Source organism: Pipistrellus hanaki, assembly GCF_964339955.1.
Source record: "Pipistrellus hanaki genome assembly, chromosome: 1".
NCBI classification, from domain to species: domain Eukaryota; kingdom Metazoa; phylum Chordata; class Mammalia; order Chiroptera; family Vespertilionidae; genus Pipistrellus; species Pipistrellus hanaki.
Genome location: NC_140503.1, coordinates 44,225,670 through 44,240,989, shown reverse-complemented (window position 1 = coordinate 44,240,989; position 15,320 = coordinate 44,225,670). Strand labels below are relative to the sequence as shown.

General features: G+C 34.8%; 1 protein-coding gene across 13 annotated transcripts in view; it reads right to left on the bottom strand.

The window, feature by feature from the left end:
• The window catches only part of HERC1 (HECT and RLD domain containing E3 ubiquitin protein ligase family member 1), a 156,828-nt gene that overhangs the window by 122,535 nt on the left and 18,973 nt on the right, over nt 1-15,320 (bottom strand). For all 13 annotated transcript variants that reach the window (XM_084886215.1, XM_084886210.1, XM_084886217.1 and 10 more), the window contains exons 2-5: nt 10,983-11,938; nt 2,967-3,062; nt 1,946-2,140; nt 853-1,164 (exon numbers count right to left, since the gene is read on the bottom strand). In XM_084886215.1, coding sequence (XP_084742341.1) covers nt 853-1,164; nt 1,946-2,140; nt 2,967-3,062; nt 10,983-11,912 — 1,533 coding nt within the window. In that variant the 5' untranslated portion in view covers nt 11,913-11,938. The remainder of the gene's footprint in view (nt 1-852; nt 1,165-1,945; nt 2,141-2,966; nt 3,063-10,982; nt 11,939-15,320) is intronic.

The window sequence follows — 15,320 nt, the reverse complement described above, 5'->3', positions numbered from 1 at the left end:
ATAAATATGTATATACATTTATACTATATACATTTGAAATAATATTTGAAAAATATTTTCTCTCAAAATTCTTAGTTACAAATGCTGTTTTAAATCTTTCTGAAAATGAATTTATTTAAAATGTGAATCATTTTATACTACAGGATTTGTATATATAATGTTTCTTGTAAAATATGAAACAAATTTTTTTTTTTTTTACAAAAAAACAAACTCAGATCAGAAAAAGTAAACATATAAAATGACAATTTCAATATTGTTTTCATAAGCGCAAGCTTTTCTTATTAAACTTTTAGGATGGATTTAAGATGCATAAAGCAGAAACCAGGGGTACTGTAACTATGACAGCACACAATTTGGGGACCTAATGAAACTGCAGACCCTGAAAAAAAAAAAAGCCCATGTAAGTTTCTGTTAAAATGCTACTTTCTCCAAGAGAACTCTGACCTCATTATCTAATATCACACACCTCACCCAAGTTAGTATCTATTACATTACTCAATTTTCCTTTATTATTATTTGAAATTATTTTATCTGTTTACTTATTTATTATCTTTATCCCACAGATTAAAGCTCCATGATAGCAAGGGGGCCTGAAGTTCCTTAGAGCCCTATATTCAGTTTTCTTACCTGTGAAATGAGAAAATAACTACCCGAATAAGGTTATTATAAGAATTAAAATTAAATAATATATGTGAAAATGTTTCATAAACCATAAAAGAACTATTCAAAAGATAATCCACAGAGCTGGGGGAATGCAACTTCAGAAGAAACACAACAAAATCTGAAAGACATTGTCAGTTATAGCACCAGTGCATCTAATTATTTTTTTAAGTTAAAAAAGAAAGCACATACCTTTCCTTGAAGAGGGCCCTGAATAAGCTTGGGATATTTCTGTGTTGAACTATTTCCATGTCCCAGTTTCCCATAATCACCATCTCCCCAACTGAAGACTTCTCCTTCTGTGGTAAAAGCTAAAGTGTGACCATCAGATCCTTTGGAAGATGAAACCTTTTTAATGGACCTGTGAGGCTCAAATGTTAACTTTTTTAAAGTAGACTGATTATTAGAATCTCCAAGGCCCAGTCTCCCATAGCTGCCTTTACCACAAGCTCTGACAGAGCCATCCGTAGAAATGACAAAAGTGCAGTATTGTCCAGCTTCAATCTATAAGCAAACAGAAATGTAAATATAAAATGCTTCTGTTGGAATCAATGTGTTAATATTTACGGTTGGTTTTACCAAAGAGGCTCAAAAGAAATCTTTTAAAGCTAACTAAGGCATGGATCTTCATAGAGATTAAAAAGTAAATAGAAAATTAAGAAAATCATTAATGGCCTTTTCATGTTGCCTTTGTTATGCTCAAATTAACATATATTTTCTCTTTCCAGGTCATTTACCTGGTCATGATTCAATGAAACAACAAAGTAAAATGTTTTAACCTCCTCTTATAATTAAAGGACAAGAAATAAAATGTTCCTATAAATTCCTTAGGGTCCATTATGGAACCATATTATATTCTAAATTCATTTAAAAATGTTTTAATGAAAATAATAATAAAATAGAACATCTAGCTTAGCTAATGGTAGTTACAAATGTAAAAAGTGACCATAATAGAAAAATTAAATACCAATCTGGCAAAGGGAAAATTTCAGTTTTTATTTAGTATTACCACTTAGGTTGAATATAATGGTAAGTATGTTGCCACTCATAATTCTTTTTAAAAATCCAGATCCCAAGTTAATTTTTTAAAACTTGGGAATAGCGTTAGGGAAATGGGGGACTAAAAACATTTTTTCTATTAAAATGAAAAAACTGACACAGTATGATATAGAAACAATAGAGATAAGAAACAGTCAAGAATCTTCACTCATTTAAAAAACACTTTTATAATTATTTAAAGCAAACCCTCTCATCTACCAATCTGTAAGGTATGCAAATAACTCACGGTCTGAGCATCAGAGAAACTGGGAGCCAGTTTGGGCTGTAATATTTTCTCCTGTGTGCCTTCTACCAACTGATGGCTGCTATTGCTCCCCCAAACATAAACCTCACAGGTTTCTGAGACAATGGGAGCATCACCAGTCTGAATGCTATCTGGGCTAGCACATGTTCTTGAGTAATCAGAAGCCATTCTGCAAACCTATTAAAATTAAAAACATACAATGCATTGTCAAAATATTTTTAAAGTAGACATTTTAATATTCTGTAATTACTGTTAACTTTCCTTCTTCTAAAACTCCCAACTGCTCAAATAACCTAACAACTCATCCATTCTTAAACATAGATGGCTAGACTACATACTACTATCCTTCTCCCTTCCTCTCTGTAAAAAATCAATAAAATATATATATATTTTAAAAATAGGCTTTAGGTTAGATGATTTTGCCCAACTGTAAGTTGATATACGATAAGTGTTCTCAACATGTTTAAGGATGGGTAGGCTAAGCTATGATGTTTGGTAGGTTACATGTATTAAATGCACTTTTGACTAAATGATATTTTAAACTTGTAAGGGTTTTACTGGAATGTAACACAATCATAAGTTGAGGAGCATCTGTACTCTAAAAGTCAGTGGATACCTAAGTGAGGAGGAAAAGGGTTATGGCCAGGACATAAAAGAATAAAGTTTTATTCCTTTACTTGGTTACAGATTAGAAGGATTTTTTTAAATGATAAATCACTAAACCAACATTTGTTTGTATGTCTTTCTATATCTGTTTTACTTTTTAAAAAAATTACAGTTACCTTCATATGATACAAAATTCAAAATGAATAAAAGGGTATACACTGAAAAATATGTTCCCTATTCCTGATGCCAGACACCCCAGGTCTTCAGACAACCACTGATGTCACTTTCTTTTGCATCCTTTCCAGAGGTAGAACAGATTATTTTTAAGGGATAAATACATGCAATAGCATTTTAACACAAAATAATTTGTAATATAAAAGCCATGGTTATTACATACCTCTTCAAAGAGACATAAAGCTGCCTCATAGAGTGAGCACAACCCATCAGATGTTCTGGTTGGTTCCCTCCACTGACTCCGATCAGCAGATGAACCCTATAATTAAAACATTGTGAGGAAGAAGACAGACATATGTATTAAAATCACAAAAACATTTGAGAACTGTTTATATGATTATGTGCATTAAGGTCAAATCTGAACATTAGGTCATGAAATCAATTTTACAAATAAATGTTATAAAAGATGTGGCTATAGAGCGAAACCATAAATTAAGTGTCATTCTCTCATTGATGACCTTATTAAATAGTAATTTTTTTTCCTAAGGGTCACAGGGCTTGAGCCAAAAACAATCAAAGAGGCAGAATTTTACAAATTACACATTTTTGTGGGTGATCAGAATGCAGTAAATTGGATCCAGGAAATATTGTATTCCCCTGGGGCTTCCTTGCCCATCTGCCCCCCAAGGATAAAGGCAAGTACTAGAACATAGCCAACTTGAGTGATGACCCTGACCAGAGCAGGAAGTCTGGCCCTCCCTTTTAGTTTCAGCACAACTAAAATCCTAAGGTCAGTTCATGTGGCTACCTGACTACATTAGCAACAAACATCTTTTATTCTAACACAGCTGGAGGAAGGACAGTATAAAGCTAGGAGATTCCTTGACAAGTGGAATAAGGGAAAATGAGATAGTATCATTAAATAAGACCAAACAATCTGAGCAATGCACAGCTAGCTAATGAATCACAAGGTTTTATCTTCCCTAACAAAGGACATTAAGGAGCAAATGGCTTACATATTCCAGACTGTCCTGGGACCAAAGGGTCTCAGTCCCCACCCCTCTTCAATGACCTTCTTGATGATGTTCTTTTAAAAATGAAACTAACCAGCCCTAACCAGTTTGGATTAATAGATAGAGCCTTGGATGGACTCAAAGGTCCCAGGTTCGATTCAGGTCAAGGGCATGTACCTTGATTGAGGGCACATACCCAGTAGGAAGTGTGTAGGAGGCAGTTGATCGATGTTTCTAACTCTCTATCCCTCTCCCTTCCTCTCTGTAAAAAAAAAAAAATATATATATATATATATATATATATATATATATATATATATATAGATATAGACATATATATATATATATATATATATCAATAAAATGTATTTTTTAAAAATAAAAAAGTAACTATTAAATAAAAATGAAACTAACCAGAAGATAACCCTAAGCCCTCTATATGCACATTTTGGTGAATCAACATATTGAAAAACACACTCTAAAAAGCTAATGAATATTCTGATAAGACTCTTCCCCTGAGACCTTCCCTAGAATTCCAGCAGGCCAGAGAGGTTAAAAGACTCAAGACAAAAACGTCACAGCTCACTCTGGCAACAGAACTCCCAGGCGTTGTATCTCTTAAACTCTAAGACTTGCAATTCCTAACCCCTCAAGATTTGCAACCAGGGGAGCAGTGGGCAATAGCAGCTTGATCTGGGCTGACCCCCTGAACCTGTCTTCAAGGACCCCTTTTCTCTGACTTTCTCTCTCCTATTGCTTTTCCTACCTGAAGCCTTTCTTTTGTTTCACACTCTCCAACTTTAATAAACATACTCTCAAAATCACCTGGACTCATATTGTGAAATCTTTCCTACATGAAATCAAGAACCCACACAGCAATGAAGAGCAACTCCGGGCCCAGACCCTGTCAGGTAACAATAGTAGCTCTCTGGGACTAAATGCCTACTCTCCACAGTAGGGCCCAAAGGCTATGACTAGAAATCATTCTCTCATTGAAAAATAATAAACCAGAAAATAAACTTCATCTTCATTGCTCCCTCAAATTCCCATACATATTCTTAAATCTTTAGATCACAAATATCAGATTCTTTCTCTGATTTGCCAATCCTATAATTTTGAAATTTTCATCAGTGGCATTTATTTCAAAGGATACTGTATTATAAAAATATTTATATTCTAGAAGATCACATGGCAGATATACCATAAGAAAGTATATCCACTACTGTGGAAGGGTGGTTGGCCTAGTTGACCAGTAAGATCCCATCCAACACCATGATTATGATTTTATCAATTCAAATTATTTTAATCAACATGATTAATAAGTAATGAGCAAAATGAACATGTTGGCTATTTAATTTATCACTGGATCACCAGGTACAAACCTGCTGCTACCAAAACAACTTTTCTTTTTGTTTAAGGTGGTATTTCTCAAATTTTAAAATAGACATGAATTATCTAGAGATCTTGTTAAAATACACATTCCAATTCAATAAATAAAGATGGGAGCCTGAGATTCCGCATTTCTTAACAAGCTCCCAGTTGATGCCAATGCTGCTGTTTGGTGCCCACTTTGAGTGGTAAGACTTTAGAGAACCACTTATAGGTCTAGAGTCATACCAGAAGCTGAGTGTTCAAAATTAATTAGTCCTTAGACACATCAGGTGTTGCTATATTAGCAAATACTTTGGGGCATAACCTCTCCAAACTCCATAATTGGGAAAAACACAATTGTAAACTTTGGCTCCACTGTTTAAAGAACCCTTCTAGTGATCATCAGGCCAATAGCAGATAAGGAACAATAAGCGTGTGTACCTTCCTAAGAGCTGGCACCAGTACCATCAATACCTTTTTTATGCTTTTCTACAGTATAGAGGAAAACGTTAAAAACTGTATAAAGTTTTTTGCCAAAACCGGTTTGGCTCAGTGGATAGAGCGTCGGCTTGGGGACTGAAAGGACCCGGGTTCGATTCCAGTCAAGGGCATATACTTGGTTGCGGGCACATCCCCAGTAGGGGGTGTGCAAGAGGCAGCTGATCGAAGATTCTCTCTCATCGATGTTTCTGACTCTCTATCCCTCTCTCTTCCTCTCTATAAAATATCAATAAAATATATTTTTTAAAAAAACTGTATAAAGTTTTCATAACAGACAAACCTGGGTTTAAATCCAAACTCCATCACTTTTTGGCTGTGCGACTGAAGGATAAGATCCCTTATCCTTAGACAGAAATAATGCCTATATTATATAGGGCTGTTGGGAGGATTAACTGAAATTATGTATAAAACACGCCTAACACAGTTCCTAACATACAGTAAGTAATAACTGCACTTTGCACTATGTACACTGAGAAAGAAGAGAAAATACAGGGAGTCTTTAATAAATTATTGCTAGATTTAAGAATAAGAAACTAATAAAATATCCTTCAAACATTGTCTGCAGAGACTGTCACTGTTTTCTGTTCTTCCCAAAATAGTTAAGAGGCTAGTCCCAATCAATTAGGATTACAGAGTATATAATATAATCCTGTAATCCATTGTATACAGAATTCTTAATGTGCTTTGTAAACCCACTGCATAATATAAAAACAACAAAAGGGCAATACCTAAGCATTTTAAAAGAAATTAAATTTTGAAAAATATAGTACATTCAATGTATAACTATATACATTACTAACATGCCATAGGAAGTCCAATGGTCCAGAGATAAAGTAGAAATTAAAATAACAAACTAGTGGTTTCATAGGTCTTCATTTAATTACCTTCTTCTTAAATACCTACCATTAAAAATAATGTAATACCTTTTATTTTTTCACCTTTATCCTTAGCAGATATTAAGACAAGAACATAAGAATGGATGGAGTGCATTTATGTTCTTGCTATCTGGTTTTACTCTACTTAAAATTGGTTCAATGACTCCCCACTAGCTTCAGGATCAAGAAGCAAGGGATTCAAGTCCCTGCCTAGCTTGGCAGTCTCATTTCATCTCATTCCACCCCATACTTCCAGGGTTTGCTCTTCCAGTCACTTTGTGAAATCTGGTCCTCTTCTCTAGTCCCTCACTGACACATATCATGTTTATAGGAAAACTTTTCCTACTTTTCAACTAAGCTTAGGGATTCCTCCACCATAAGTCAATTCCAACCCCTTCCCCTCCAGCTCTTCTCCTGTATCCCCCACCTCCTCCCTGTGTACAGACTTCTAGTACAACCCATTATCATTAATTTGAAATGTCCATGTATCTCTCTTTCCTTAAACTGCGAGCTAGCTGAGGGCATGTACACTACAAAGCTTATTCATTTTTTTAACCCAGTGCCTAACAGTATTTGGCACACAGTGTTCAGTAAACATCTACTGGCATCAAAGTCCAATGTGTTTATTGTTATTTTTTTTAGAACTCACACATGTACACTGACATTGTTTCCCTACTCTTGATTTAAATCTAAGGTAATGAATATCTTGTGCACTCCCATTCAAACACAATTATTATGTGTATGAGTAGTGGAATTTAAAAATCACACAAGTAAATACAACTTATGGATTAAACTTATTAATTTTTTAATCCTTATGCCAAGTACATAATTGATGGTTATGTGTCTCTTCCTCTAACACCTAGGTGAGGGTACATTTTATCCCAGTTGTTCAGGGGTAGAGAAACTTCAGACAGGGATGATCAGGTGAGGTTGTGGTCCAATGTACCAGGAGAGGTTCTAGATATTTTCTGAGTTCTCAGACACTACTGTAAAGTGTAAGAAGCATAAGTTCTGGACCAAGAGCATCAGACTCTATTGCTTATTGTGCAAGAAAAAATATTGAATATAAAATTCAATTAAATAACCATTTCTTTCCCCTAAAAAGTCAATCCGAGATTTAATTAAATTCAATATAATGTAGGTCTGTGGTGACTTTGGGAGCAAACTAAATTGAAAACAAAATTCTTCCCCCAAAATAGATCCAGGATTCCGAGGAAAGCAATCTAGTTTTCTGGGGTGTCCTTGCCCTAACAAGGGGTTATGTTATAGGGTACAGATTGGTGAGTAACGACACCTTTCTGACTAGGTGTATTTGACATTTTGCCCTGGAATTAAAGAGGCCAAGTGGAGAGAAACTAGAAATCCAGCCATAAAATAAGCAATATGTTTTCAATCTACTTTAAGGTAGGCCTTCATAGGGAAAAAAATAAATTGATTTAACATATACCGGGGGGATGAGGGGAGGAAGGAGGCAGAAAAAACATGGGCTTTATAGACATTCAGGGTTGTAGTAAAAATTAGTTAACACTGTGCCTGGCCCATAAGTGCTTAATCAAAAGTACGCATTAGAACTCCAGATCTTTTGAGAAGTAGATGTGTAAATTTAGGATAATTGCCAGTTTCTTCATCCTTAAGATAAGGATAAAAAATATCTTAGAAATTAACATGATAATTGAATGAGACAGTGCACATAAACCACCTGGTAGGTAGTAGGCTACAATAAAGGTTACCCCTCCTCTTCCCTAAGTGCAGGTATTGGGGAGCAGTAAATAAAACAAGCCAAAAAGGAATGAAATGTTAATTATAGATTAACTAAATGAATATTAAAATACATTGGGTAGGTAAATATATTTACTATAAACATTTCTTAAGCTTATAGGGCCAATTTAAACTAATAGCCAAATATGCATACAAACCTAAAGATAATGAGACTAAACTAGATTGCTATGAAGAAAGCTTAAAAGGACACCTTCTTCCTACTAATGGGCAATATTGTAGGATAAAGCCTTAGGCAAGCATGGGGAAGAAACCTCTGACTCAACGTATTTAGCATTTTGTTTAAGAAGGAAAATACACTATGAATAAGCATATAATCATACTAGAGGCCCAGTGCACAAAATTTGTGCATGGGTAGGCTCCCTAGCAGCTGCTGATTGCTAGCCAGGGCCGGGCTGGCCAGGAGGAGGGATAGCAGGCAGTTGGCTGGCCAGCCCCACCCCCAGTCAAACTCCTGGTAGAGGGGACAATTTGCATATTAGGCTTTTATTATATAAGATAACTAGATTGTACAATCATTAATATATTTTCTTTGTAACAAGGCAAAGCAAAATAAATAGATTATAAAATGAAGAATTAAGCGACTCTCCTAGAAATACTAACACATGCCCATGGATAGATACATTATTTCAGGTCATTAAATGGCATTACATGTTTGAAAGCAGTATAAATTTAGAGTATATTACCAGAAAGTATTAAGATAAGAAAATTAGAAAAATAGATGTGCAAGTAAATGAGTTTAAATATTGAATAAGAAAACAGAACAAGGTCTAACTGCCTCTCACAGGTGTTCCCTCAAACATTTCTTACTTAGATTACTGAATCTCCAGCTCTCAGTTTCCACTGCAGGTGATGATCATAGGACCCTGTCAACATTTCCATATATTGAACAAAGCACTGTATGCTTTCATTGTCTTGATTTTAATGTAAAACAGGTGAACATTAAATGCTCTGGTTTTAAAATAAATTCAACACAATTGTTTTTTTATGAAACATTCCTATTAATCTAAGAGCTTCTCACTTTTTTTTTTGGGGGGGGGTGTCTCAAATACATATATATAATTTATAAGTGGCATTTTTTTATTTATTTTAACTAAATTTGTTAATTGATATTTGGTAATAAAGAACACCAAAAAGACTGATCCATGTAACCCAATTGAAATTAAATCAGTTTATAAATGTTTCAGTCTTTATATTCTAAATTTGTATTCTTTTTTATATTTTTTATTAATTTCAGAAAAAAAGAAGGGAGAGGGAGAGAAGGATAAAAACATCAATGCTGAGAGAAAATCATTGATCAGCTGCCCCTACAAACCCCCTACTGGGGATGGAGCTGGAAACCCGGGCATGTGCCCTAACTGGGATTTAACTGTGACTTCCTGGTTCATGGAACCATGCTCAACCACTGATTCACACTAGCTGGGCTAAATTTTATTCTTAATTTGAATTTTTATTCTTGGTTTTCACAAAGGCATTACGTTTCGGTCTTAGAAATTTTTGAAACTGATCATACTAGACTATAATTTATTGTTTATTCTTTAATGTGGTACCCAATGTTAGTTTCTTTTAATCCTCACCAGAAGACATGCTTAGAGGGAGGAGGAGGAGGAGGAGGAGGAGGAGGAGAGGGAAAGAAAAACATGGATGTAAGAAACATTGATCAGTTGCCCTCCATATAACCCAACCAGGATCGAACCACAACTCAGGTATGTGGCCCCACCAGGAATGGAACTGGCAACCCCAGGAATGGAACTCAACCAACTGAGCCACTCTGGCAGGGCCCAGGATTACCCTGTTTCCCCGAAAATAAGACAGTGTCTTATATTAATTTTTTCTCCCAAAGTTGAGCTAGGTCTTATTTTCAGGGGATGTCTTATCTTTCCATGCGCTAGGTCTTATTTTCGGAGGATGTCTTATTTTCAAGGAAACACGGTAGTTTCATAATAATAGTCAAGTAATTACTTTCCTCCAAGAATAATACACTCTTTTCACAGATCTTTGTTTATTAGCTCATCATTCCCCTTCATTCAAGTCTCTGCTCAAATGTCACAATTCAGAGTCGTCTTTCCCTGACCATATTAATAGCATATCTTTCCCCTCCCCCCTCTTTGCCCTGAGCCTATAATTTTGTATGACAGGCTCCCTTTAACCTCCCTAATTTTAATTCTTAGGACTTCTCACTATCTGAAATTATTTACTGACTGTCTAATTCCCTTACCAGGCTGTTAGCTCCTTGAGGCAGAAACTACATTTTTCTCTGCTGTATCCCTTGGGACTACAATAACACTTGGCACAATGCTTAATAAAAATTGAGAAGGATAAAATCAGAGATTTTTTTCAAAAGACCTCCACATTCATTTCACATGAGTTTACTATATGAGTACACTCATTTTACACGAGTTTACAACAAAGAATTAGATGAACTTCCCAAGTTCACATAAGTAGCCATAAAACTAAAACTACAATCCTGACTCCTGATGCAATGGTCTTAACTGAACTAACTAGCCTGTCCTTGAACTACATATTCACATCAACTTGTATAAAAGTTTCTTCACTCCAAGTACATAAAATATTTAAATAACTTAACTATCCACCAGAACTCTCAAATCATCCCATATTACCACAAATATGTTAAAGGTTTGGTGGACTTCTCCCAAAATCATTAGATAAAAATTTTAAAGTTGAGATTTATATAATACATACCAAAGAACGCCTCATCTGCATTAATATCGTCATAAAGCAGTCAAAGCTGATCATTCCTTCCTGGCTTGATAGTAATTTGCTTTTCTCCATGGAATTTACAACTGCTGAAGCCCCTAAAGCCATTTCGATCCATTCAAGAAGATATCTCAAAGAACCTCGTTGAGCTGCTAAGCCAAGCAGCAACTCAGAAGCTAATCTTCGACCTAAAGTGTCTGCCCCAGAATTGGGAATAGTTACTCCTTTAAGAAATGTTGTTACTTGTGATAAACAGTCCAAGCCCATTGGAGGGATCTTGCTTTCATTTGCTAAAGATAATGGTGGCAAAGAACTCACAACTTCAATTGCAGTATGAATAACGTCATTGCAAAGACTGAGACCAGGTCCCGACACAGGCATCATCCAACTTTGTCTTAGAAGTGCAAATAATAAACTTAGACCAGTTCGAACACCCATTTCTATAAGTGCATCAGTGCTTGACCGGGGACGTTCACTAACAGAATGGACATCTGCTGAACCAGAACTGCTCTCTGGAGAATGCTGCTGCTGTTTCACTTTGCCTTTGTCATGGTATTTATTAGAAAGTGCATAAAAAACACGCTGGAGTACAAGCAGTCGTTTTCGAAGTGCCCCAGCAAATGGGGAATCTGAACAAACCATCTTCGCTAGTGCTAGCTGGCTGCTGAGAAGAGCATCCAAATAGTGGTCCTGCTCATCACTTGAAAGAGACTCACGTTCAAAGTCTGGCAACTGTGGTCCTTTGAGACACAAAACTTGTTGGGGCAAAAGTACTACTTCCTTATTACTGACTAGTTTAGAATACAGAACAGCAACCCCTTCTCTTGTAGCAATAGATTCACTGTCCTCTGTAATCCAAGAACTGTTTAGGTGTTCAAGCCATTTCAGTTTCACTGGTGGAACCATAGTTGCCATGTTGATTTATTCTTTAGCCATTAGTTCTGTAAAGGAAGAAGAAAAAGCAGTCAAAGACTTATATGGATAATTCATAAAAAGTTTTTAACTCTATCTTATAGTATAATAAGTGATTTCAAGTAATGTCTGGACTAGTTAATAGTAATATACCATGGTTACATAAGATAATACTAATTATAGGAGAAGATGAGTGAAGGACATATGGGAACTCTGTACTATCTTTGCAACTTTCGGATAAATCTAAAATCATCACAAAATAAAAATATTAATATTTTAAAAATTTGGCCTTGGATGGTATGGCTCTGTTAGTTGAAGTGTTGACCCGTGCACCAAAGGTTGCAGGTTCGTTTTCCAGCTAGGACACAGATTGCAGGTTAGATACCAATTGAAGTGCATACAGGAGATCTATATTTCTTTCTCACATCAATGCTTCTCATTCTCTCTCCCTCTCCCTTCCTCTCTCCCTCGAAATCACTGAAAGCTTATCCTCAGGTGAGGATTAAAAAGATAAAAAAAAAGAAAGAAAGAAAATGAACACTGAATTCAGAATGTGAAAAAAATGAGTCAATGAATTGGCTTTTAGTTCTATAATCTGTAATGAGTCAAAACTGGTGGTTTGGGGGGAAAATTGGTAGTTTAGGAGACAAAAATGATATCTATACCTAGTGCAATGTCTGATATCTCATATTTTCTCAATTAAGGATGCATTTCAAAAAACAAATTTGGCAGAAATTAACAGTGAACTTCAGAACTGGAATACTACTAGTTAGGATTCTAATGAACTAAACCAGTAATGAGATTCAAAGGAACAAACAAAAATCAAGCTCTGAATGTTTGAGAAATCTTTCATTCCTTCAAGAAACAAACAATTCTTAAGCTACTTTAAATGCATTAGGGCAGTGTTTCCCAAAGTGTGGTACACGTACCCCCAGGGGTACAGGAAGAGTTTGGTGGGGGTACGCGTTGCACCGGAGTTTGGTGGGGATATGAACTGCACCGTGCTTAGCTGCACCTAATTCTACGTTCTCATGAGTATGAGGGGTACTCAGCGTTATGAAAATTATAAAAGGGGTATACATATGTCAAAAGTTTGGGAAACATTGCATTAGGGCAATGAGGAAAGAGTCTCAGCTCTTCTTAAGTAGTCATTAAAGTAACAATACCAAAACACAACAATGCACAAACAATACAATTATAATACTGCCCCATAAAGATGGTTGTAAAAATTCTCAACTAAAATATTAGCAAGTGGTTAATTTTAAAAGTTAACAATAAAATTGTAACTTTAAGACATTAAATTTAAAACATTAGAAAATTTTAAAAGTTAACATTTTAAATATTAAAAGATTGACACATGAAATGTGAGTGGCGTTTATTTCAGAAATATAATGATGGTGCAACATAAGCAAGTTTATTAACATTACCAAACACATGTCGTACTGTGAAATGTTAAAAAGACATTTAATAAAATTCAACATCCATTTCCAATAAAAATCTACTAATAAGGCAAGAATAAATATTTTCTTTTTTAAATGAATAAAAGTTGCAAAAAAAAAAAAAAAAACACAAGAAGCACTGGCTCATGGAGTCAAATGCAAGAAAAGAGTGCACGTTTCACCACTATTATTGATGATAAAATTAAACCAAAAATTAAGTATTACATATTCTAGAAACTGTTATTTGCAGATGACATTATTAAATACCTAGATAACCCATCAGAGAATCTGCCTAAATATTAAAAACAAGAGCACTGTGAAGTAGTTGATTGCAAAAAAAAGTAGTTAATTACAGAATAAATAAAAATCCAAACTCAGGGGTCAATGGGGGACATATGTAATACTTTCAACAATGAAGATTTTTTTTAAAAAATTCAAAAGTATCTTGCTCTATGTAATCATGTCCCCAGAGCCACAATCTAACTTCAAGGTGGTTTCACACTATTATAACCCTGCTGATCAATTGCCACTGAACATAAGTTAAAACAGAAAATAGGAAGATGGTGGCAAACTCTTTAGGGCAAGGTTTTCAAAACAAAAATAGTTACAATTTTTGCAGAACTGGACAAAGAATGAAGAAAATTACTAAAGCAGAACCAATCTTCAACAAATCATCCTGGAGCTAGCATTAATTTCTTCATGGCTCAATTTGCTTATCTATAAATAGGTGAGTAATAAGAGAACCTCTATGGTTACCATAAGGGTTAAATGAGGATAACAAATGAAATTCTTAGAATTACTGCTTGAAACAAAGTGCACACTTAATAAAGGTAAACTGCTATTGTTCATTATTGCTATCTCTACTATATATTGGTTACACATATATGCAAAGATGTATTATAAAAGTTTTTTTTTTAAGTTTAGAAGGACCACCCACCCCCCAAACTCATAATAGTTATTTCCCAGGAGGATGGCAGGTGTCAAAGAGAACATCAACTTTGTGTTATGTTTCCATTCTTTCATTTTTAAAATGGTCACATAAACATGAAAAAATTATAACACCTGTTAAATGATGGTAGAAAAAACATAGGGTCTTTTTTTATTCTCTGTACTTCTCTTCAGTCTTAAAATTTTTTCTCAAGAAAAGGAAAAACAAAAATGTTTGTATGATCATATTGTTTTCAATTACAATACTGGTAATCTAAAGTTATCACCCTGGCCAGGTAGCTCAGGTGATTGATTGGGTGTCATCCGGCTCACAGAAAAGTTAGTGGTTCAATCACCTGTCATGCCCAGGATGCAAGCTCAATCCCCATTAGGGGGCATACAGGAGGCAGCTGATGGATGTTTCACTCTAATATAGATGCTCTTTCTCCCTTTGTCTCTCTCTCCAAAAAATATCAATAAAAAAAAAACAAACCTTTAAAAAACAATTATCAGTCACATTATTTTAATTCAGGAGATAGAAAAATGCAAATATATCTTTATAATGGATTTGTTTTTATAAACAGCATTTTCACAACAAAAAATCCTAGCATCTCTAGTGTTGATGTCCCACAACTGGTCAAAAACAAAATAAAACTGTTTATAATCAACTACTTTCAGTGTTAGTTCTTGTTATCAAGAACAGTTAAGTTGGGGCAAGTTGCACTTACTAATAACAGATTTATTTTTTCATGTTCCCTGAAACTCCAAGATTGTATATAATATTCATATAGTTTATATCTATATATTCAACCAACCAACATTTTCTTTTGATTTTTATTTTGTTTTATTTTTAATTTCTTTATTGATTAAGGTATTACATATGTGTCCTCATCCCTCCTTGTGTCCTTAACCTCCCAAATCCTCCCCCCACTCATGCCCTCATGCCTCTGGTGTTCATATCTATTGGTTAGGCTTATATTAAAAAATATGGAACGCTTCACAAATTTGCGTGTCATTCTTGCATAGGGGCCATGCTAATTTTCTC